Raw genomic sequence first — 23,729 nt, forward strand, 5'->3', positions numbered from 1 at the left:
CCCAGTCTGGGCCAGCCTCCAAGCCTTTGCTCATGTCTCTCTGCTCTTCCAGACTGGCCCTCACCCCCCTGACACAGTCTGCAGTGGGTGTCACCTCCTCCCACTGCCCCACACATTCAGGGCTCCATTCAGCCACCCAGGAAAAAGGCTCTGCTTTAGGCCCAGGGCCTTAGAGGCACAGGAAACCCATAAATACAAACACATTTGCATGAAAACCCAGGGGTCTGTGTCTGCAACTAACAGCTCCGTTAGCTTCCTGGATAGAGCTTCCAGAAGCAGGAGCAGCAGCCACCAGCTTTCCTGGGACAAATGTGTCCCGACAGCCAGGTCAGTACCATTTGGTGTTTATTTAGACACACAGATAAAAGAACCTGGTGGTTCAAACAGCTTGTGCTCTTTTTTCGTTTTTGTTTCTGTTTTTTTGGTCACATATATGTATGTGTGTGTATATATGTTTGTGTGTGTATATATATTTTTTCTTTAAATCAATACATCACCAGTCCCTCATATTTCTTCTCTACTGAGCAATATATACAGCCTATTATATATATGTGTGTGTGTGTATAATGTATTTTTTCAATAGATAACTACATTCAAGTAATGAAACACAGGATTTACAATTTCCCTCTGATGGCAGAGGAAAAGCAACTTCACACACAGTTCACAGAAGTACCGTAAGAGCTCAGCCAGACAGGAGCTGAGGCCCCTCCTGGGGGGAAGGGGGTGGCAGCAGCAGAAATCAGACAATCACACTGTTGCTTGCTGTTGGGGGGGCTGGGCAGGTGTCGGTGAAGGTGCCTAGACTGCTCTGCCCCAGGCTGGGTGGGCAGGCCGTGCTGGCTGACCCGGGCTCCCCTGCTGCGGAGGGTTGGGGGCATGTCTGGAAGCCTCACTTTTCCAGGAGCCTCTCAAATTTGGGGTTCACGAAGGAGAAGCCAGCAAATGCTGTTTGGTCCATGGAGTCGATGAGGTTCTTGTCAGTGTAGGAGAGGCGAGCCTTCTCATTCAGGAACTCCTGGTCAAAGTTGCTGTAGTCTCCAGGGGACTTCTGCAGGCAGAGGGCAGGGGCAAGTGAGTGGGACCCAGGGGTGGCCCTCCAGAGGTCCCTGAGTTCCCAAGATTGCGTCCCAAACACCTCAGAATCTCCACGGTGTTGGGCCAGACCAGAGCCAGCCTTTTTGTTTGTTTTTTTAACGTTTATTTACTTATTTATTTATTTTCAATTTCTTTTTATTTTTGAGAGAGACAGAACATGAGTGGGGGAGGGGCAGAGAGAGAGGGAGACACAGAATCCAAAGTTGGCTCCAGGCTCTGAGCTGTCAGCACAGAGCCTGATGTAGGGCTCAAACCTGTGAACTGTGAGATCATGACCTGAGCTGCAGTCAGATGCTTAACTGACTGAGTCACCCAGGTGCCCTGAGCTGGCCTTATTAAGAACAGAAAAGGGAGTCTCTCCCAAGAGCCTGAGAGGGTCCCAGCTGGACAGTGGGTGCTATCTTCCCAGGGAGATGAAGGAAGCCTCAATGAGCTCTGGGCCTGGATAAGGAGAGGTGGGTGTCGTCCTGAATGGGGTTCTAGCAAACTACAGACTACAGCCCGTGAGCAAACCCACCCACCAAAAGCTTTAAGAATGGCTTAAAAAAAAAAAAAAAAAAAAAAAATGGCTTTCCATTTTTTAATGTTTAAGAAAAANAGAATGGCTTTCACATTTTTAATGTTTAGGGAAAAAATCTAATGGAGATTAATATTTCATGATATGTAGAATTTAAATAAAATCCACATTTCTGTGTCTGTAAATAAAGTTTTATTAATACAAGACTATCCCCATTCGTTGACGTATCTTCTATGGCTGCTTGAGACTGTCTGGCCTGCAAAGCCTAAAATATTTAGCACCAACCTGTTCCAGGAAAAGTTTGCCAACTCTGCTTCTGGGAATACAATGGAATGATACTAGATCTCAGGCTGGTGGCCTTCAGGTCAAACTGAGCAGGCAGGTACGATATTTTGACTAGTACTGGGTTTTAATGGGATTTGAGCCAATTATTTCATTTATTTATAAAAAGATTATATATATATATATATATACACACGTATATACATATATATAATGTTTATTTTTGAGAGAGAGAGCATGAGCGGGAGAGTGGCAGACACAGAATCCAAAGCAGGCTCCAGGCTCTGAGCTGTCAGCACAGAGCCCGACGCGGGGCTCAAANTTAATGTTTAGGGAAAAAATCTAATGGAGATTAATATTTCATGATATGTAGAATTTAAATAAAATCCACATTTCTGTGTCTGTAAATAAAGTTTTATTAATACAAGACTATCCCCATTCGTTGACGTATCTTCTATGGCTGCTTGAGACTGTCTGGCCTGCAAAGCCTAAAATATTTAGCACCAACCTGTTCCAGGAAAAGTTTGCCAACTCTGCTTCTGGGAATACAATGGAATGATACTAGATCTCAGGCTGGTGGCCTTCAGGTCAAACTGAGCAGGCAGGTACGATATTTTGACTAGTACTGGGTTTTAATGGGATTTGAGCCAATTATTTCATTTATTTTTAAAAAGATTATATATATATATATATACACACGTATATACATATATATAATGTTTATTTTTGAGAGAGAGAGCATGAGCGGGAGAGTGGCAGACACAGAATCCAAAGCAGGCTCCAGGCTCTGAGCTGTCAGCACAGAGCCCGACGCGGGGCTCAAACCCACGAACCACAAGGTCATGACCTAACCATGAGTTGGATGCTTAACACACTGAGCCACCCAGGCACCCTAGCCAATTATTTTTAAATTGGGCAATTTGACCAAAAAAAATCCAGATTTCTGGCTACTTTTGAAAACTGGCAGAGCAAGCGGCCTTGGGCCAGCTTCCCGGCGGGTCCACTTTTGGCACTAACGCCCCTTGGACAGCTCACCAGAGGCCCCAACCTTCCCACTGACCGGGGCTGTTGACCTGCACACTTGCCCTGTGTTTTTTAGTGCAGAGGAAGAAATAGGCCCCTCTTTCTAGCAAAAGTGAGAGACTGAAAGCAGGCTGTGTGGTTTTCCTATAGTCGGCCTGGCTTGGTAATAAGGTGCCCAGCCCAGGGGTCCCCCAAGTTTGAGGTCCCTAGAGCAGGGGCGATGCTCTTTGGTGACAAAACACAAATGTGGGCACATGACACCTGCCTGGTGGGCAGTGTGTCCTGACAGAGACAAAGGGAGCGAGAGGGAAGGGCTGTGGTCAGAGAGGGGCCACAGAGTCTAATTTCTTACTGAAGAATTCTGGCCCCAACCTGCCTCTGCTCTCCAGCCGGCTCCTAGGGGCCTCTGTAGGTTCTGGGCCTTCGTGCGAACATTCCTCCTCTGTCTGGAATGTCCCAGCTGCCCTCTGCCTGGCCTAGTCTCCCCACCCTGCCCATATCTCCCTTCTTCTCAGACCCACTCTGTTCTCTGCATCTGGGCTCCTGCTAACAGACCTCCCACACCCACCCAGTGACAACTGGTCACGTATGGCCTTGTGGCAGCTCTCGTATTATATTCTCCTATCACAAATGATCAAGTTTCATATCTCCCCCAGGGGCTGGAGCTCCTCTGGCTCCTCTGGCCCCCCACTTTGCAGTACAGCTCAGCACAGTGCCCAATAGGCACTCAACAAGCACCCAGCAGGCACCCAGCATTTCCACTATTTCTTGGAAGATAGATGGGATGGAGGGATGGAGGGATGAGGGATGGAGGGATGAGGGAGGGAGGGAGGCCTTAACCCTGCTTCCCAAAGCATAGACGCCTGCATACAGGGGGCCTTAAAGAATATCTGTTGAAGGATGGCTGGATCCACTGTTTGTTGACTGACTGAGTGAGGGAGAGATGGGGGAAGAACACAAGCATAGACGCCATGACTGAATGTGCCGAGGAGCCTGGGGAAGCAGGTTTGCTGGCAGAATGGAGAGGAGGAAGGCATGTAAATGAAGCGAGAGGGAGGCAGAGCAAAGGAGACGCCCACCAGGAAGGCAGTGGAGGGCAAAGTCAAATCGGGGCCCCCATGGGAGAGGGATCACGTACCACTTTGGGCTTGAAGGGCGGCTCCACGGCTCGTTTCTCCAGCAGAGTCCAGTTGATGGTCTTGAAGAAGGGGTGGATTTTGATGTTCCCTGTCACTCCCAGCCTCTTGGTTGTATCCCTTTCAAGCAGCTGCAACCCAGCAGGGGCCCTTGTTAGCACCTGAGGGCTGCAGGGAAGCAAGAGCCTCCGCAGCCCCCCGAGCAGACCCAGGGGTACAGCCCAGGCACTGCTGGGCCCCTCAGAGACGACCATCCATGGAGTAGGCTTGCCAGGATGCCCTGCTGGTGGGACCATGTGTAAAAGCAGTGGGGCTCACTGGGTGTTTACTGTCTGCCTGGCATGGGGCTTAGCACCACACATTTACGGTTTTTTTCCCCAAACTCTGAGAGGCAGGCTCCCCTATAGCCTCCATTTTACAGATAAGGAGACAGACTCAGAGTTGAGCTTCAGGTCTGCCTGTCTCCTGACCCTAAGCCCATAACCACTGTACAGGCTGACTTAGCGCTGTGGACTCAGGAGCCCCCAGGAATGTAGAGAGACAGCGATAGCCCCCACCCCCCACCGAGTGTTAGGGCCGGAGCACCGGCGAGGCTACCACTCCAGAGATGAGGGGCTTCGGGCTGTCCCGCAACCTGAATGTCTGCTGACCCTGCCCCGGCCAGTCGAGCCGGGCCCCCACCTTCTCCAGGATATCCTTGGACTCCTTGGTGACCCAGCGGGGATAATGTGGCGTGTCCACACGGATGGACTCAAACAGTTCGTCCTCATCGTCACCGTGGAAGGGGGACTGACCAATGAGCATCTCATAGAGAAGGACTCCGAAGGACCACCAGTCCACAGAGAATGAGTACTTCAGGCCCTGCAGGATCTGGGGCAGGAAAAGGGGTGCCGGAGCTGAGAGGCCCCCCCGGGCATGAGCAGCCCCGGCCAGGCCTCTTCACTCTCCTGGCTGTGGTTCGGACATCACTGTCCCCACCCCACTGAGACAAGGAGTCTCACTGGGCTGGTGGCTGGGAGGGTGCCCTCTCACCTCGGGGGCGATATAGTCAGGGGTGCCACAGAAGGTGCTGGCCTGCTTCTCCCCGAATATGTTCTCCTTGCACATCCCAAAGTCGGCAATTTTGATGTGGCCATCCTGGTCCAGCATCACGTTGTCCAGCTTGAGGTCCCTGAGAGGAGGGTGCAGGAAGGGGAGTCATTAGGGAACAACCCCCCTTCCCTCCCCTCAGCCCCCATGGCCCCACTTCCAACCCTGGAAGCCTAGGAATCTCCCCAAGGGGACAAGGGAATGACAAAGAGGAAAGGATGCAGATGGAGAAAGATGTGCTAAAAAAACAGGTGTTTCCAGCAAAACACCTACTGGTGTGCTACATGCTGGATATACACCATCCTATCCTACTTCCTAAAGCCTGAATCGAGGCTCAGAGAGGTGATGTCCCTCACCCAGGGCTGCCCAGCTGGTCAGCAGCGGAGGTGGCCCTGGGCTTGGTTTGGTCTGACTCCACGAGCACAGAGACCATGCTGCTCTACACAGTTTGCAGTCTGAGGAGATAATTTACGCACATGGTAACAAGTACTAGGGAAGCACAAACAGCACAAAGTCCATTCTCACTAACCTTGATACCCAGCGTGACCCCAGGCATGGACAAGCACATTACCATGTGCAACTCGCCCCCATCTCTTAAAACCTGAACCCTAATATTCAAGGCACACTGTTCCACGGATTCATAATCCACTTGGCAATGTATCTTAGCCCTGCCCCACACCAGTGCACAGAGCTTAGCGTCAGCCCTCCTGATGGGTCCTCACTAACCCACTGCAGGATGGGACTGTCATTTATTGGGTGAGAATTGATGGAACTTGTCCCTACTGATGGAAGTTTACACTGCTCAGATGGGGCCTCGGAGCAAGATGGTTGCTCCAAGGAAGGGAGACACGACCAGGTAGTGTACATGTCTCCCAGTGGTGCCAAGTATGGGCAATGAGCCCCCAGTCCCTGGAGCTGGGCCAGCCTCAGCTGAGGGGCCACAGGAACCCCAGCAATGGAGTAGGAGGTTTAGGCGAATACCCAACTAAAGACAGACTCCAAGCAGAGATGGGGCCATGGCTGGGCTGGGCCTCACTCAGAGCATGGTAGGGGATATGATGGGGTTGCAGCTTTGCCTCCTAAAAGCCTCCCAACCACTCCCCCTCCTTGTACCTGTAAATGATCCCTTTGTTGTGTAGAAACTGTAGCCCACAGACAATCTCGGCCGCATAAAACCTGGATGACAGAGAGAGACAAAGTGTTCTGGGATTTCCATGACCAGTTCCTGCTTCTTCCTGGGCCCTCATCCCTACCCCCAGGGTCAGAAAATGCTGCAAATCACCCCATGGACCACCTGGGTCTAATTAAGCACATCTTGTATCAAGCAAGAGGGGGAGAGGGGGCTGGCAACCAAACAGAAAATTATGAAGGAAAAGCTCCAAATGAGACAATTCTGTTATGAGTGTATGTATACATTTATACAGCCATACATATGTGTGTACAAACACACACACACCATATACACACACCACACACAGCGTCTGGGAAGGGGTACATGCCAGTCTGGGAACCACACACCATGGTCCTGTGTTGTACAGCATTACCATCTGCAACGCTGCCCAGGTGGAGGCTCGAGGTGGGGGACAGGAACCCAGCACGCCTGTGCTGTGCTGCCAGCCCGAGCTCCCTCACCACCCGTGGCTTCCCATGTGGTGGGGACAGTCCCAGGCACCCCAGATCTCTCCAGCCCCAGCTTTAGCCTAGGCTGGCTTCTCCAGGCACAGGAAGAAGGAGCAGAGGGCAGACCGGCAGTGGGCTCTTCCCCCCCACAGGGCCGTCACATACGTGGCACGGTAGAGCTCGAAGCGGCCTTTGTCCTGGATGTGGTACATCAGGTCCCCCCCATTGAGGAACTCCATCACGAAGAACAAGTGGTCCTGGGGCGGAAAGCGTGGTGAGCAGATGCACAGAAATGGACAGAAGCAACTCACTGAGGGCCCCCAGGGGCAAGCCCCAACAGGAAGTAGAAAACAACTCTGTGTTGGAGGACGCAAGCAGGGGCGACATGGCCCTGCTGGGAGGCTAAGGGGCGGGGCTGTGGCTCCAGAGGCAAGGACAGTGCGAGGGCTGGGTACCTTGGTCTGGAACGTGCAGAAGAGGTGGGTGAGAAAGGGATTCTCCCAGGCGAGTGCCAGCACCCGCTTCTCCACCATGGTGCACTCCACATCATCATCGATCAGAACCACGTCCTTCTTGAGGGCCTTGACCGCAAAGAACTCCTTTCTGCCCTTCAGCTCTGCAAGCAGCACCTGATGGGTGGGCAGGACGCTGAGCGGGGGGAAGGCCAGGCCAAAGGCCAGGACACCACGACCCCACCCCGTCAGGCAGAAGCCGGGCAGGGCGGAATGCAGGTGCCCCTGGGCTCCTGGGTCCAGGTCCACGGAGCTGCCCCAGGGCCAAACAGCCCCTTACCTTCCCAAAGCTGCCTTTGCCCAGGACCTTGTGGAAGGTGAAGTTCTCAATGTTGCACCTGGTGCTGCCCTCCCAGATCTTGCCGTAGGTGCCGCTGTCTGCCCAAGAGATGGCACTTTAGACTCAGGTCTCTGTTTGCTGAGTCCCCTCCCCTGGGGCCAAGAGGTGGGGTGGGGTAAGGGGCCTCAGGGAGGCCTCAGTGAGGCCTCAGTGAGGAAGGGACTCCCTCTCCAGGGGTGGTGTCTCTCCAGGTCTCAACCGGGGAGGGAGGTTGGGCCCCATCTTGGTTCCTTGTGGGGAGTGGGAACGTTCCTGGGGGCAATGGGCCCAGCTTCACCTGAGACAGTATCTCCAGAGATTTCTGACTTCTTCTCAAAATGCTGGTAGATCCCAACAGGCTCTGTTTCTGACTTCCGGGTGGGTCTCTGGAGGAAGGGACAGAGGTTGGGGAGCCAGCCAGTCAGTCATACCATGATCAGAACTCCCAGGCACGAGGGAGGACCCCAACCATCCATAGCTCCACTTTCAAAACCAATGGGGGGACAGCAGGGGCAAAGCCCAGGACTCCAGATAGTGTGTGTCTACACACATCTGCATACACACACACACACACACACACACACACACACTGTAGCACAGGGATACCTTGATGGCCTGGAAGGCACTGAATACAAAGAAAAGTTTTATACACTGAACTCTCCTCACCACTTACTCAATGGATTATTTGTGTTGCCCTCACTTGTAATTGATTCTAGAATTAAAGTTTTATGGCATTTCTCAAGCTCCACCCACACCCAAACACCCAAACATACACACAACACACAACATACACAACACACAGAACATACACACAACAAGGGCTCTTAGTTCCCAGCATCCCAACCTCATGGCACTTCAGGCTCATCAAGTACGAAGCCGCTTGAATAATTTCTTATATGAGAACGAGCCTATGACTTTGTGCTAATTCTTGGACCAAATCTTCCAGAAGTGGGGTCTTGAATACAAATGCTGCCCCCCGCCCCACCTCTACCCAAGGGTTCCCTAATAGTAGCACGAGCCCTGACAGCCCGCCCCCAATCCTGCCTCCCTGTCCAGGGTTCCCATGGTGTCTGCCTACCTGGCTCACTTGGTTCAACGCCTCAGCCAAGAGCTTCTGGTTAATGCCGCAGAGGTTGGCCACTTTCTTCTGGCATTTATGGTGAACGTTCATGCCGCAGTCTGAGGTGAAGGAGACACAGGGCCATCAGGGTCCCCGCTCAGGCAGGGCCAGACAGGCTGCCGGCAGGCTCCGGGAGAACTGTCCCCATTCCCCCAGGCTCAGCCAAGTGCAGGGAGGAGAGGAGAGAGTAGGAGGAAGCAGGGCTTTGGTGGGGTCTGCTGGGTTTCCAGTCTTTAAAACAAAATGCATCTGAAGCCAGCATGAGCACTTTAAATCTTTCATTATTTAAAGAAGAAAAAGAAAAAAAAGGCAGAAGATAGGAGACCTAACTCTAAATCCTTCAAAGAAGGTCTAGGACAACCTAGACAAGCCACTTTTCCTCTCGGGGGTCTCCTGTTTCTGCCTCACCAATGCCTGGAGCCGGGGAAGGGGTCTGTGAAGCCTGTTTGCTCAACACCTTCCACCTGCTTGTCCCCCAGTGATTCTCTGGGCCCTACTCTCCCCTACCCCTATCTTACACTGAGGACACTGAGCTCAGAGCGGTGGGGCGTCCTGGTCACACAGCAGTAAATGGGAAAGCCAGTGGCGAGGGGCCATCGAGGCCTTCCCCAGCAGCGGGGCAAAGGCAGCATTAGTTAGCGGGAGTTTAGGAGGTCCAGGTGGGTAGGCACCAGCTGGGGGTGCCCTCCTGCCCAGCCCTGGGCCCCAGAGCTGGGTAGCACGCACCTTCACATTTTAATCCCTGCTTCACCAGCCCCCACAGCAGGCTGCCACAGTGGTCACAGAAGGTGGGGCTCATGTAGTTGTAAACCTTGAATCGGTGAGGCATGTCGATGTTGAAACGTTCTTTCTGGAACTGGGAAGGAGGGGTGTCACAGGTTGAGGGTCACAGACCAGCTCTAGCTCCTTCCTCAACCCCTAGTCCTCCTCTAACCTAACCCCATGCATGGCAAGATGCCCAAAAGGTCTCCACTGAGCCTGTTGAGGGGGGAAGGGCGGGGGGGGAACTGGACAATCTGGAAGTCCAAAGAGGTGACCAAGAAAAATGGGGAGAAGGGGAAGCTCCACAGGAAAGGGGTGGGGAGAACCCAGATCCCTCCCAGCTGGCCAAGCCCCCCGGGTCCCCCACCCTGGGCCCGGCCTCACTATGGTGTCCCGGCTGTTGGCTGCGGTGCCGGTGCACCGGCCGATGATCTTGTCGATGCATTTCTTGTGGATGGCAGCGTTGCATTCTTGAAGAGGCACAGGCCAGGAGGGGGATGGGGAAGCACCAGGAGGGGCAGGGCTGTGAGCCGGCGTCCGCTGGCCCAGTCCAGCCCTCTATACAAAGCCACTGTTCTCCCTGCTCGCCCACACCCTCACCCCACAGAGGCCTGAGGCCCACAGCTTGCTTTTTCTCTCCTCCAGCCTGCCCTCCCTCACAGGAGGGGCCCAGAAAGGGTAGGGGCAGGGAGGGCAGGCCAATCGGAGGATCTCAGAGATTAGAGAAGGCTCAAGGGGTCCTAGCGGGCAGCAGGGGGCAGCAGTGAGGGGCACAGAGTATGGCAGCGAGAGGGCTGTAGGCAGAGAGCCCCTGTCCCTCTGCTATGCTTGGGACAGCAAACAGGTCCTAGACTCTCTCTCATGCACATGCACGTACGTGCACGTACGTGCGCGCGTGCGCACGCGCGCACACACACACACACACACACACACACACACCACCAAAATATTCACACAGCTGCGTAATGACAAGAGGCTCCCCATGTAAATGCTTACTATGTGCTAGTCACCTAAAATGCAGCTTTATAGATTTTATCCCATTTGATCTTCATAATGGTTATTATCCCCATTTTACTGAGGCACAGAAAGGTTAAGTCACTCTAAGGCCCTACAGGTAGGAAGTGGCAGAGCTGGGATTCAAACCCAGGCCATCCAGCTCCAGAGCTTGTGTTCAATTTTCTTTTTTTAAACGTTTGTTTGTTTTTGAGACAAGGCAGAGCGTGAGCAGGGGAGGGGCAGAGAGAGAAGTAGACACAGAATCTGAAGCAGGCTCCAGGCTCTAGTTGTCAGCACGGAGCCCACCATGGGGCTCGAACCCATGAACCGCTAGATCATGACCTGAGCCGAAGTCGAACACTTAACCCAGTGAGCCACTCGGGCGCCCCCAGAGCTTGTGTTCAGAACCAGCATCAGTGTGCTCTCTCTCATGCATGTGTGTACTAATACATACACACGTCTAAACAAAAGCACATGTGCAGCCATGGGTATACCATGTCTAAGAGCCTCTCCAGGGGAAAAGAGCCGTGATCTGCAGCATTGGCTGGTTTATGTGTCCATACTGCACCGAGGCTGGGAAAAGATGCAGAGAACTGGCTTTCATGAGCTAGACCAAGCCCGCTCACACACCCACTGAGCGTGGCTCTCCTATGTATACACTATGACATGGAAAATCTCACATGCGCACACACAAGCACACAGGGTCTAGACATGGGGTCCCTGCGCAGGGACACGGGCTTTCCTGAGAACGCACACGGGCACTGGCAGACACATGTGTGCAAACAGACCGGGCAGCGGAGACACTTACGCCTGCATTTGTAGCCTTGCTTGTTGAGACCCCTGAAAGGCAAATCCCCAGGGAGGGTGAGTTCTGGGTGCAGGGCCCTCCCTCCCCAGACCCCACTCTCAGGAGGCACAGCCAGCCCTCACCAAACAAAGTCTTTGCATACAGAACAGAAGGTGGGCTGTCTGAAGAAGGTGGCAATAAACTCATGGTTCTTGATGTAGTGGATCTTGGCCTGCTTGATGGCTCCACGGCGGTTCATTGTTGGGAACTTGGCCTCGTCTTCACTCCGCATAGACTGTTTGCAATCTGGTGGCCATGGAGTAGTGAAGTCAGCCCCAGCGCCAGGAAGGATAACGTTCCTGTAGTCCCTCCCAGGGTGGCTCTGGACAGACTGACGATAGGGACTGCTCCCCTAAGCTTCCATCCTGGCTCTGACCTCTGAACCTAATCCCCAGCCCAGACAGGGAGGGTCTTACCTATGTCTTCCAGGAAGTACTGCACAGACATCAACACCTTTGCTTGGGGTTGCAGGTCCAGCTGCAGGTGAGGGTTGGGAAGGGGTGGGGGGTAGGGGTCAGTGAGGGAGGGCGGGCTCCAGCCATGCTGGATTCAGAACCCGCCCCCATGGTTGGTCCCCCAAGGCCAAGGGAGTCCTGGCAGCCTAGCCAGACACATGCCTGCCCAGTGTGGGCACGGCCCCGCCCTTGAGCTCCGCCCCCACCCCCTACCCAGGGGTATTATTACATTTGAGGAAGTGAAAAGATCCAGCCCACACCCAGCCGGGCCACATGGCCCAGGAACAGAGTGGGAAGGGAAACTCCCCACCCCCACTCCTGGCTGACCCCTTAACAAGGGTCTTAGAATGCCCTCCTGCACCCCAGGCCCTGCACACACAGAGACACTGACACCTGCATGCTGCCACACCCATGCTGGCTCTCTCTCTCCAGTCTCTGCATGCCTAGTCTCCTCACACAGACTGGCTGGTTCTGAGGGCATGACCTTCACCTCTCCCAGGATCCATGCCTGGTGACTGATATTGTTCCTTGGTGGAGTGGACAGACAGCACAGCAAGTATCTCTGCCTTGACCAGCCAATGATTGGTACAGCCCTAGGTCAACTTCTCTCCTGGCCCCTTCATGCCTCATTGGAGGCTCACCAGAGTCCCTCATGGTCATAGGGTCTTTTCCAGTGGGGACATCATGACTGCAAGAGCGCACATGTAACCCCAGGGGGCAAGAGGTGCTCTGCCAGCACTGACATCCTGTGGCCATGAGGGCCACATGGCCACATGCATGTGCGAAGTCCAGGTTTCAACAGGTGAGCAATGGCCATCATCCTTCCCCTTCTCCCACCTGCTCACTGTTGAAGAGTCACTGTTGAAGACCTAATGGTTGCTGGGGCCTAGGATTCCTATGAAGGTTCCAAACAGAACTTGGAACGATGGGGCCCGCAGAAGGGGATGCGGTGCCTGGTGGGGGGGCCAGGACATACCCTTACATACATTTTGAAATGTTATACCTTGTGCATATCCCGCTTTTACAAAATTAAAAGGGAAAAAAGTAGTGGCGATGGCAAGGATGGCTCCCTTCAGCACCTACTACGTGCCCAGTGCTACAGTAGCCCTTGGCATCCAGTGACTCATTTCACCTGAACAAGTGACCCTGAGGTAGGGGCTTTTGCTAGCTTCTCCATTTACAGATTCAGAATCAGGTTCAGAGGGGCTGGGATCTGGTAAATCACAGAGCTAGCATGGGTCGCAGAGCTGCTCTGGTGGCCAGACAGGACCCGCACCCTGCAGCCAGGCTCACCCAGGGGCCCACGCACGTGCCTGCTGCAGCCCTCGCATCCTCACCCAGAACTCGGCCTTGCCGTTGTTCTTCTTGCAGCGCTCGGCCAGCACCGACACACCCACTGTCACCTCGGACATTGGCTCTTCGGCTGCCCGCATCAGCACAATCTGGATGACGCGGCCCTCATAGATGTGGGCGTCGAATGTGGACTTCCACTCGGGGTACATGGTGGGCTTCTTCTGCACCAGCGTCTTCCCGCGCTCTGCAACATGGCAAGGCAGGCAAGGTCTGGCCAGGGTCTCTCTGTCCCTCCTGCCCCCACCCCCACTCCCAGACTTCCTACAGCCTTCAGCCTGGAGAGAATCTGCTGGGCTCTTCCCCTGAGGATATTTCCACTCCTCAGCCTTCACAACTGTGCTCTCTCACGTCTCCAGCCTCGTGTCATTCCTAACACACCCCAGACACAGAACTGTGTCCGGCCCCTCTAGGAAGCCCTGCTAGGTCCCACCTCCGGGTCTTTGCTCCTGCTTTTCCCTCTTCCTGTGACCCTCTTCCCTAGCCCCACTTAGCTGTCACCTCCCCACATGCACTCAGTGAACACATGCGGAGGCCCATCATGCCAGCCTTGGCATTTGGAGGTGATGAACACGGTAGAAAGAAGAGTGAAAACCAGTGCCTGACTCCCAAGAGTCCAGGGCAGAGACATGAGCCCGTTCATCCCTCAAGTAAATGTTAAATCACAGCTGTGATGAGACTGAAAAGGGCAAGGCCAGGGCTTTAGACCTGTTCTGGGTCATGGTCAGGTGGCATGACCCCCGCCTAAGGGTCAAGAAATGCTTCCTGGAGGAAGGATCAGCTCAGCAGGGACCTAAGGGATGAGCCAGGGGCTCAGCAAGTGAGGGCAGAAGCAAAGAGGAATGGTGTGAGATGTTTGCCTCTCCCAGGAGGACCCTGCTGAGCCCAGCCTGGGACAGCGCCTCCTCTGGGCTTCCCCATCACAGTTCGCATTGTCTGGCTCCCACACCTGACTGTGAGCCCCATGAGGGCAGGGCCAAGTCAGCTCTGGAGCATGGCACTGTCCCCAGTGCCCAGCACAGAGGCTGGCACAGATGGGCATGAGGAAATTACTGGGTGAAACCACCAAAAGGGGAAGAGCCAAAGGCCTCCCTCCTGCCCCCCAAAGCTCACCCTGGAGAAGATTCTACACAGCCAGTGCTAGAGACTCTACAGGCACTCAGCGGCCTCCATGGTCCTGCATCCACAGCTGGGCTGGGCAGGGAGGTGAGGACAAGGAAGAGAAGGATCCCTCGGAAGTTCTAGAGGAATAAGGCATGGGCCGTGCAGGGCCTCCCACCGAGCCTAGATTCTCAGTCCTACCTGTGCTGAGGGCCTCCTTCATTTTCACGGCACAGAAGGGTGGGCTGGCATCATCTGCGGGCTGCAGGGAGCCGAGCTCATAGGAGGTGAAGGCGATACGCAGGAACGGTGCCATGCTGGGGCCTGCAGTGTGGCTGTACAGACAGAACAGGTGAGGCCAGGCAGCAAGGGACATCCCAGGAGGTGCTACTCAGGTGCCCCTGGAGAGCACTCACCTCACTGGGTTTGGCCCATTGAGTTAGTGTTCACAGGGCACTAGTTCTAGTTGCTGTTGTTAAAACTGAGTTTTCTGGAAGTCTGGATTTGTGGCATTCCCAGTAAAACTGGAAGATTTATTTCATTTATTTGGGGAGTCATTTAAGGTCTCCTTTAAAACCCAATTCCTGTGCACCTACTATGTGCTGGGCACTCAGTATGTGCTGCGCTCCAGCACTTCAGTGCCAGCCAAGATGGGCCCAACGGTACCCCCGCCTCCCTGCACCCTTGCAGATCTCCCTTGCAGATCTTCTTGGTTTTCAAAGTTTGTTTTTTACTCACAACTACACAGGAGAAGAAATAGGGCCAAGATGACCACCCCCACTTTTCAGATGGAGAAACGGAAACCCTGAGGCTGAGCCAGAAGATAAAGTTGAGATTCCACTAATTAAGCACCCACTTCATTCAGGGATGGGGGCAGGGAAAGGCCCCGCCCTCACCCCTGACCTTCTGAACCTGAGCCCCTCGGGTCAGGTGCCTCTCACCCTACAGAGGTTGCCTGCACTTTCCAACTAATTTTTTCCAAATATAAAGCTATTTTAACGTTGAATATAACACTGAGTTTGTTTTTTTAAACCACACGGGTCAGCCCCACATCTCGCCCTTTTCCTTGCTCTTCCTCAAATCAAGGGTCAGTAAAGGAGGTGACTCTGAGGGTCTTTCGGGTTGTCATTCGTGGAGGAGGGCCACATGTGCAAGCCCACAGGTGTGCCTCATATACCTGCGTGGACACTGGCTCTGGGCCCCACACACGAGGATGCTCCATAAACGTAGCTGAACGAACACTCACTGTGTACATGCACGTACATACGTACTCACTCCGTACTGAACGCAAGCCAGCATGGCGGCAGCGGCAGACACGTGCCCCTAGCCCCCCACACATACACATGAGCATGCAAGAGCTGCCCTGGCCCGGGATAGTCCCCCCAGCTCTTCTGCAAGGCAGCCAGAGTAGCCACTGGGGCTGCCGAGAGCTCCCGGCCCAGATGAGCTCACAGGAAACACTGACCTCAGCCTGCAGCCCAGCCCTGGGGCCCCACCGGGCTTCTGAGGCCAAGAGCCAGAGGAGAGGGGAGGGGCGCCAGGCGAGGCAGACCACCACATCCCCTGCCCAGGCCTGGCTCCTACTCAGAGGGAGCAAGAATGTGTGTGTAAGCTCACATCCGAGCCCAGGTCCCAAAGCCTTCAGCCTCAGACAAGCCACGCCAGCCGCCATGACCTCTGGGCAGATGAGGAACAGGAGCCAGACGTGGGGAGCTGCTGGCTCCTCCCTGGACTCAGGCGTGTGTGAGCTGGTGTGTATGAAGGTGTGAGCAGGTGGCACATGGTGGGCACTGAGCTAACGTGGAAGAAAAGAGAACAGGCTGCATGGGTCTGGCTCTGTGGTGTGTGTGTGTGTGTGTGTGTGTGTGTGAGAGAGAGAGAGAGAGAGAGAGAGAGAGAGAATCTGGGTGAGTGTCTCAAGCTGTCAGGCAAAAAGAACATCGTGCCGTTCCTGAGGCCACCCTGCTGGGCCTGGGGATCCAAGGTGTAGAGCACCCGGCTGAGTTCTCCCTAGGGGGTCCAGAATGATCAGCAGGGTCCCTGCACAGCACATGCTTGCCACATGTCTGCATCCACACTCCCCAGGCCTGACCCCAGCAGACATGCTGGGCTCTGTGCTTCCCAATAGGATAACCCTGGGACCCAGGGTGGGGGCACTGACGGGCTTTCTGAGTGTGTCAGAGGATGAGGGCTGAGTGGGCACACAGGGACAAAGCAGTGATAGTCATGTCATGCTGCAGGGGCCTGGGTTCCTGTGAGAGAGCGGGTCAGGGTAGCCTAGGTGACAAAATGATCTGGGCATTTGGGGCAAGTGGTCAAGCTGCCTCCCCACCGCCTCCCCCTGGGGCCCAGTCCAAACGGTCCCCGGGCTCCATGACCTCGCCAACCTCTGTGCATGGGGACCACTCCAGAGGGCTGCATGGAGGAGATGGAATCAGAGAAGCCTGAGAATATGAGGCAGAGCCCAGCCCTCCAGGCCGCCATCCAGCTCTCAACGGTCACACTCAGAGACTGGCTGCTGCTCAGTTAGAAGCCACTGGAGGGAAACCACAACCACAGCAAGCCCCAGCCCTGGCCCCAAGCCTGTATGGTCAGGCCACAGTGCCACGAGAAGGGGGACCCCTGGGGCTACCCGGCAGTAACTCTAGGATTGGGTCCCCCAAGCCCCAACTTCCTAGACTAAAACTAGAGCATGGGCCCTCCACTCCAACTGCACTGGCCAGACCCCAGGGGGGGACAGACACCATGAGCCAGGGTCCTCTTGCCACGTGACCCTGGGACAGGTGCTGGGCCCTGCACAGTGGAGCCTGTGCTGCCCATCTACCTTGCATGGTCTGAACACTGGCGGGGAAACCAGGGACTGAAGTGACGGCACAAAAGCAAGGTGTGCCAATTATTTATAGCCCCCATGCAAATAGGCCCAAGCCCACAGGCCCCAAAGAAGGCCACTGGCTCAGCCTCGCTGCCGCTCTGCAGGGCCATGAAAGTGGTGAGGGCTCGTCCCACGCAGACCTCCAGGGGGACCAGCCCCCCGAAGCCGCCTGAGGCCAGCCAGGCCTTTCCCAGCTAGCAGTGGGCTCTTAATCTCTATCCTCTGTCTCTTCAGCCCATAGCAGAGGCAGCCCTATGAAGCGGGGAGCACTGGACACAGAGTCAGAGGATCTGGGGGTGAATCTCAGCACCCCCACTTGTACGAAGGATCATCTTTCCCTAAGGCCAACACATACCGGATTAACCTCATAATGGCATTAGCTCACTTCGTCCCTGTGCTGGTTCTGGAAGTGGGTATTTTACTGATAAAGAAACAGATTTGGAGAGGCAAAATGCCCTGCCCAAGCTCACACAGCCAGTAGGTGGTAGAAGGATTTGAATCCAGGCTGCCTCATCTTGCAGCCCAGACACTGAGGACAGAGGAAACAAGGAGCAGGGTAAGGGCGCCCCTCTCCTGGTGCCTTAACCAGAGTCTGTCCGCCCAACGCCCTTTGGGCCGGTCCTAGACCAGGCCATGAGGACCTCCTCCTTTTCTGTACGAGGGTGGGACAGACCCCTGACCTCTGCCTCCCCTCCGTCCCCACCCCTTGGGGCAGCTCTGGTGCTCAAAACCTGGGGAGGGCCGAGCCACACTAGATTCCAGTCCCAAGGCATGGGGGCCCACTGACTCGGCTCCCCAGACCACCCCAGGCCGGCCACCCAGGGGTAAGGAAAGGTGGTGCTGGGCAGAACCAGAGCAGGCAGGTCACCTCCTCCAGGGCAATGGAAACGTGCTCCTGGCCCGTCCAGGGCAGCGGACGAGGCCAGTCTTGAGGTGAGCAAAGTGACCGCACTGACTGGAGCTCCTGGGGCACAGAGGACAATGAGTGCTGCACATCCACGTGTGTGCCCGGGAGTGTGCCCCAGCAAAGGGTGTGAGGTGGGAGACATGGCCCAAGTGTGCCAGCCGGAACAGAAACGAATTTTCTAACCCTTCTACAGCAATCACGTCTAATTTGTTTGATAACAAAGGCGCTAATAAGGTGAAAAATAAAACCCATCAAGTCAAAACGTATCCAAGAGATGGGTCTTTCTATAGAGACTGACCTGCCCGTCTCCTCTTTGTAGGGAGGGGGAAACCAAGGACAAGGTCCCGCAATGAGAGTCTCCAGGTCCCCAGATCCGACCCGATCCCCTCTACCCCAGCCCTTCCCTAGCACTGGATTCTGCCTCACAGGCCACAGGGTCATGCCCACTGGCCTGAGGAGCAAAGTGGGGCCCTAAGAAGAGAGACCTGGCCAGGTCCTTGGGGAGTGTGTGCAAACCTAGATGGAGGCTTCCTCAGAAAATCTGCCAGGGAAATAAGAGGGGGCAGGCTGAGGTCAAGAAAGGCAAGCAAGCAGAGCTGGGGCACCTGCTGGGCCTACAGACCCTGGGGGGCAGAAGACGCCCCCCTCCCATGCAACCTTTTCCCACACATATCTGCCCAACCTTGGGGCCAGCCCCTGTCGCCTGCCCATGGAAGGCACCACCTGCTGTCGGTCAAAGCTGGGCGGTGGTGGCTGCAAAGTGGAGGCAGTGTTGGCCCAGGCTCTCCTAGGGACACAGACCCGGCCTGTGGGGTAGTTCAAGATCTAGCCCACTTGGGCCTTGAAGGATGAATGAAGGAGGGAGGACACATGAGGCCCAGAGAGTGGGAGGGACGGAGGGAGGGTAAAACGCAGTGTGATCAGTAGTATGCAGCAGGGTTGGCTCTGCCAGAGCCGCAACAGGGCAAGGGGGCTGGGCTTGGCAGGGAGGCTGGCCTCCCCAGATGGCCTTCCCAGACGGAAGCAAGGCAGGGAGGCCACGAGGGTTTCACAACCCAGGAAATGGGCTCAGCAAGAAGAGAAGGGGGTGGGGGAGGGGAAGGGCTAGCAAGGCCCCTTCTAAGGCCCTGCCCACCAGATCCTGTGCCCCAGCCTCCATATGACCTGCCTTGTCTTGGAGGCACAGCTACGATCTCAGATCATGGCCAAGTCCCAGAGCAAGGGATGCTCTAGACACTTGCTCTTAACCCTCAACCCCCACTCGTGCTCCTTCCTGCCCCGCCCCTCACAGACCAACCACTGCAGTGGACTCTCCTCCCTTTCCCCAGCGACCCCTCCCAGTCACAACCAACCCGTGAAACCTCCAGGGCTCCCACTGCCCTTGGAGAAACCCCAGACCTCAGCCTGGCCCTGGGCTGCTTCCACCTCAGATCTCACCTCTGGCTCTTCTCTGAACTCCTGTCTCACTTTTAGGCCCCCCTCTTTTTTTTTTTTTTTTTTAATTTTTAATGTTTTATTTATTTCTAGGAGAGAGAGAGAGAGACAGCGTGAGAAGGGGAGGGTCAGAGAGAGAGGGAGTCACAGACTGAAACAGGCTCCAGGCTCTGAGCTGGCAGTCAGCACAGAGCCCGATGCGGGGCTTGAACCCACGAACCGCGAGATCATGACCTAAGCGAAAGTCGGACGCTTAACCGACTAAGCCACCCAGGCGCCCCTAGGCCCCCCTCTTTTGCGTATGCTATTCCCTCAACCAAAATGTCCTGAATTCCTACATATCTTTCCAGACAGTTCTAAAGGCCAACTGGGGAATCATTCCCCCCTCCCCAGGAAGCCAGATCTTCCCCCACCGCATGTACTCCCTACAGGTACCCTGTGCAGTTAGTTGTCTGGGAAGTGCATGCCGAGGACCTGGTCTGTTCTCTGGGCACTGTCTCGGTCCCTGGCTCGGGCTTCTCAGCCCTGGCCACACATATGAATGTCCTGGGGATATTAAAAAATCATACTGCTGGGCTGACCCAGCCCACAAGGGATCCACTGGGAATCACAGGTGAGGCCCGAGCAGCATGAATGAAGCCTCTGCAATTGCAAAAGGGGTGGCAATATCCTGAGAACCAATGAAAGACGTGGACTCTCTTCCCGGGAAAGCACATACAGGTGGTGACATAATTCTGCATATGATGGGGTGGGGGCTTTAAGTCCCAAAGGCCCAGCCCAGCCCTCCTTAGGTCCAGCCAGCAGGCACCACAGTGACAAGACACACCAGGCCATGGAACTCACAGCTTGGAAGGTGGGGGACAGTCACATGAATATGTAATTACAGAGGAGGATATGACGGCTGCTCAGGCAGTGAGTGGAAAGGAGTGAGGGGGCTGGGGTAGAATGGGGATCAGGACGGGCTTCAGTGTGAGAGGTGTCCAAGGAGCAGCTAGTCCAGCCAGTCAGAGGGTCTGGAAGGGTCCAAGGGGCAGGACTTGGGACCCTGGCCATCACTGGCTCACACTCACTCCTGCCAGCACTTGGTAAGGGGAGGGATGAAAATAGGATCTTCTTGGGGGCATAGTCCACACCAGGCTCAGGCCTTGAGTCACTCAGCTAGTCCTAGGATCAGGGAAGCTTTGGGCTCAGTCCTAGGGAGAGTTCCAGGTACCCCCTGAGGAAGAAACAAAAGCCCTTTCATGGCAGGACTGAAGACAAGGGGGCCTCTGTGAAGAGCTGGGGTGGGGGGTACATCAGGGCCTCTCCCAGAATAACCACACATGTGTGCACACACGGGCACACCCACCAACCCAAACACACAGCTACACATGGGGGACCCTTCTTGCAGTTAGACACACGCAGATGGTTGTAACCACAGGCTCCTAGGATGACTCAGTGACACACACTGAGAAACACCTCCCCACCACAACCGCTGTCACCTGTGGACAGACATCAATACCCCCGTGCTCTCACCAGCACAGAGAGATCTGTGTGCACACAGGGTACCACCAGCACGGTGGACAGACACGTAGATGAACACACAAGCCTGGAAGCACCCACACACGTCTGGCTGGGGTCTGACACCAGGGAAATCCACACGTAGCCTTTTCTACCACAGTCCTTGGGTCACAGTGGCTAAGGAGGGAAATGGTGGCTGGGTGCCAGGCAGGCTGGGCCTCCCCACGGAAGGAGGCAGAGAAAGTCCCTCCTGACCCAGGGCAAAGTCCAAAGTGCACAAAGGAAGCAGTAGGCCAGTCAGGTACATCACTGGGCAGGCCTCCCCGCCCACCTGAGGGGACAGCAGAGGCTAAGGAAAAGGCTGGGGGTCAGAGGTGGCAGCCCTAGGCCTGGCACAAAGGAGGAGGGGAAGACTCACACCTGTCAGGTGGGACAGCCATGCCAGGCAGCCCACACATGACCTCCACTGAGCTCCAGGCTCACTGAGCAGAACTTAACAAAAAGAGATACAGCAATTCACCCAAAGCCGCAAAGCCAATGGGGCAGCCCGCGGGGGGAGGCTGAGGGGGGCCCTCCAGCTCTAACTCTGGAGCTGGCTACCTGGCCTCCTGTGGGGTGGGGTGACGGCATGTCCGTGCGCCTGGGGTGGGAGGTTCCTCCACCAGCTGCCACAGAGGTGGGCCCCAAGTCTACTTCCTCTGCCTTGTCCCTCTGCGCCCACAGAGGCCTCCTTCGAACATCCCATGGTTCTCCCCATTGTTGCCATTAATCTCTGTGTTTGGGAAAAGGTAAGATGGGCGCCTAAGGCTTTTGCCACCCATTCGCACAAGGGGAGCAGGGCTCAGACGATGCTTCCCCACTCTGGGGATCGGGAGAAGCTGGGAGAAAGGCAGAGCCATGGCGTGCCATCCCATGGTGGGCCATGGACACAGGACTTAGGAGTGGGGCCCTGGGTATGGGTTGGACAGGTCTAGTTCAGACCTGGTCTGTTCCTCGGTGCCCTGTGAGCCCGGCCAAGGTGCTCTGGCATCCTCATCTGTTAAAAGGGAATGATCTTGCCCTGCCTCGGTTGTGCTGAGTGTAAGACCTGGTACCATCATCCTTTTCACCACCTCCATCCTCACACCTGGCCCTCTCCGCACCTGCCCCACTGCCCATTTCCAGCCGTCCTGTAACCATAGATGACCCCTTGGATCAGTGGAAGAAGCAGCTCTCTCAAGCCTCCCACCCCTGCAATGCCCTGCTCTGGACTGCTGCTCTGGGAAGAGACCAGGCTGGACAAAGGCAGTCTGAGACCACTGACAGACCCTGGGCTAGGTGCTCTCTCTCTCAGGGCCTCAGTCTCCCTGTCTTGATAATTGAGACCCTCAAGTTTCTCCAGCCCTAGTACCGGAAGGCCCTGTAATCCTTCGGTCCCCCTCCACCCTGGTCTGCATTCCCAGCCCCTGAAGCCCACACCAAGCAGCATCTGATCCAGCCGCTCTACTATGCCTGTTTACCCAACAAGCCAGTGACATGATCCAAAGCTTCCAGGGCTGTTGTGAAAACAGTGGCTCAGCCACCACAAGCCTGCCCTCCTGGGCACCTCGGCAGGGACCTTCGAGGGACAGCCATCCCAACCCCGTACCCAGGGCCTCTTGAACTTTCCCACCAAAGACCCGCCAAACCCTGCTCTCCCAAGCCTAGGCTTGCATGCTACCTCTTGACTCCCAGGTCTCTGCTTTCAGCCTAGCCCCCCGAACTCCAGGCCTGCCTGTGGGCCCGCCTGTCTCCCCAGCCTCACCATGCTCTAGAGGCACTCAAACGCACCCAAGCCAGGCTTCCTCGTGTCCTCCATGCAAGTGCCCCCTCATCTCCTAGCAGGGCCAACACTGGCCCCGTGACACCAGAGGAGGTGGGCGGGTTCACCCACCCCTTCCTCCCCACACAGCATCGCCGTCAGTTCTGCCCTGCATTCTACCCTGAAGTCATTTCTTCTGTCCACCACTGTCCCCATCCTGGCACCCCATCACCTCCCCCAGGCTCTGCACCTGCTTGCTCTCCATCCTCTGTTCTGACCCCACAGTCCCTCTGTCCCAGCAACTAAGGCAGATCTCGTCATTCCCTGCCCAAGTCCCCAGTGGTTACCTTTTCCTTCCCAATAAGCCTAAGTGCCTGCCCTGGGCCTGACCCACTCAACCTGCCCCCATTACCTCCCTGACCTCCTCGGCCGCTGCCTTCCCCTCACTCCTCTACCCGGGGCCACAGTGACCTCTTTCAGTTCCCTGAACAGCCAAGTTCCTTCCTGCTTAGCAGTCTCTGCACTTGCTGCCCCTCCTCTGAAACACACACTGGCTCCTTATCATTCAGGTCTCAGATGGACAACTCCTTGATCTTCCCATTTTACAGATGAGGCAACTGAGGCTCAAAGCAGTCTAGTCCCTGGCTCAAGAATACACAGCCAGTAAACATCAAGTGAGAATTCAAAACCAGGTCTGTCTGATGCTTGCAGAGGTCTCGCTCCTAAGCGTTCAGGATATGCCCGCACTCAAACTCCTAGCCCAGGGCCCTGCCAATCTCCAGCCCTCCAGCCTTCTGGTCTCCGCCTACCATACCACCATCATTACCACACCAGCACCCGAGGTCCCCAGCCTCTGAGCCCTGAATAGCAAAGGGCTTCCTCTCACTGTCGCTAGCACAGGCATGTCCCTGCCACCAACTGCCACGTGTCAAGGATATATGTATGGATATGTGTATAGGGGGACTTTCTATCCCCAGATGTCTACCCCCTTCCCAGTCCACAGGCTGACTCC

General features: G+C 55.4%; 1 protein-coding gene and 1 long non-coding RNA gene across 2 annotated transcripts in view; one reads left to right on the forward strand and one right to left on the reverse strand.

The window, feature by feature from the left end:
- Positions 1 to 598: 598 nt before the first annotated feature.
- PRKCD (protein kinase C delta) overlaps positions 599 to 23,729 on the reverse strand; it is a 30,302-nt gene continuing 7,171 nt past the window's right edge. The window contains exons 3-19 of the mRNA XM_077749531.1: positions 14,426 to 14,559; positions 13,111 to 13,310; positions 11,735 to 11,795; positions 11,402 to 11,564; positions 11,280 to 11,311; positions 9,860 to 9,945; positions 9,440 to 9,569; positions 8,672 to 8,772; positions 7,892 to 7,979; positions 7,555 to 7,652; positions 7,218 to 7,391; positions 6,928 to 7,019; positions 6,256 to 6,318; positions 5,086 to 5,224; positions 4,735 to 4,923; positions 4,056 to 4,184; positions 599 to 1,048 (exon numbers count right to left, since the gene is read on the reverse strand). Of these exons, the coding sequence (XP_077605657.1) occupies positions 890 to 1,048; positions 4,056 to 4,184; positions 4,735 to 4,923; positions 5,086 to 5,224; positions 6,256 to 6,318; positions 6,928 to 7,019; positions 7,218 to 7,391; positions 7,555 to 7,652; positions 7,892 to 7,979; positions 8,672 to 8,772; positions 9,440 to 9,569; positions 9,860 to 9,945; positions 11,280 to 11,311; positions 11,402 to 11,564; positions 11,735 to 11,795; positions 13,111 to 13,310; positions 14,426 to 14,540 (2,019 nt within the window). The 5' untranslated portion in view covers positions 14,541 to 14,559 and the 3' untranslated portion in view covers positions 599 to 889. The remainder of the gene's footprint in view (positions 1,049 to 4,055; positions 4,185 to 4,734; positions 4,924 to 5,085; positions 5,225 to 6,255; positions 6,319 to 6,927; positions 7,020 to 7,217; positions 7,392 to 7,554; positions 7,653 to 7,891; positions 7,980 to 8,671; positions 8,773 to 9,439; positions 9,570 to 9,859; positions 9,946 to 11,279; positions 11,312 to 11,401; positions 11,565 to 11,734; positions 11,796 to 13,110; positions 13,311 to 14,425; positions 14,560 to 23,729) is intronic.
- On the forward strand, positions 12,047 to 15,225 carry LOC144219516 (uncharacterized). The gene is made up of 3 exons (XR_013331442.1): positions 12,047 to 12,575; positions 13,145 to 13,334; positions 14,973 to 15,225. It is a non-coding gene; the product is annotated as an uncharacterized LOC144219516 (long non-coding RNA).

Source organism: Crocuta crocuta, unplaced genomic scaffold, assembly GCF_008692635.1.
Source record: "Crocuta crocuta isolate KB4526 unplaced genomic scaffold, BGI_CrCroc_1.0 scaffold463, whole genome shotgun sequence".
Taxonomy (NCBI): Eukaryota; Metazoa; Chordata; class Mammalia; order Carnivora; family Hyaenidae; genus Crocuta; species Crocuta crocuta.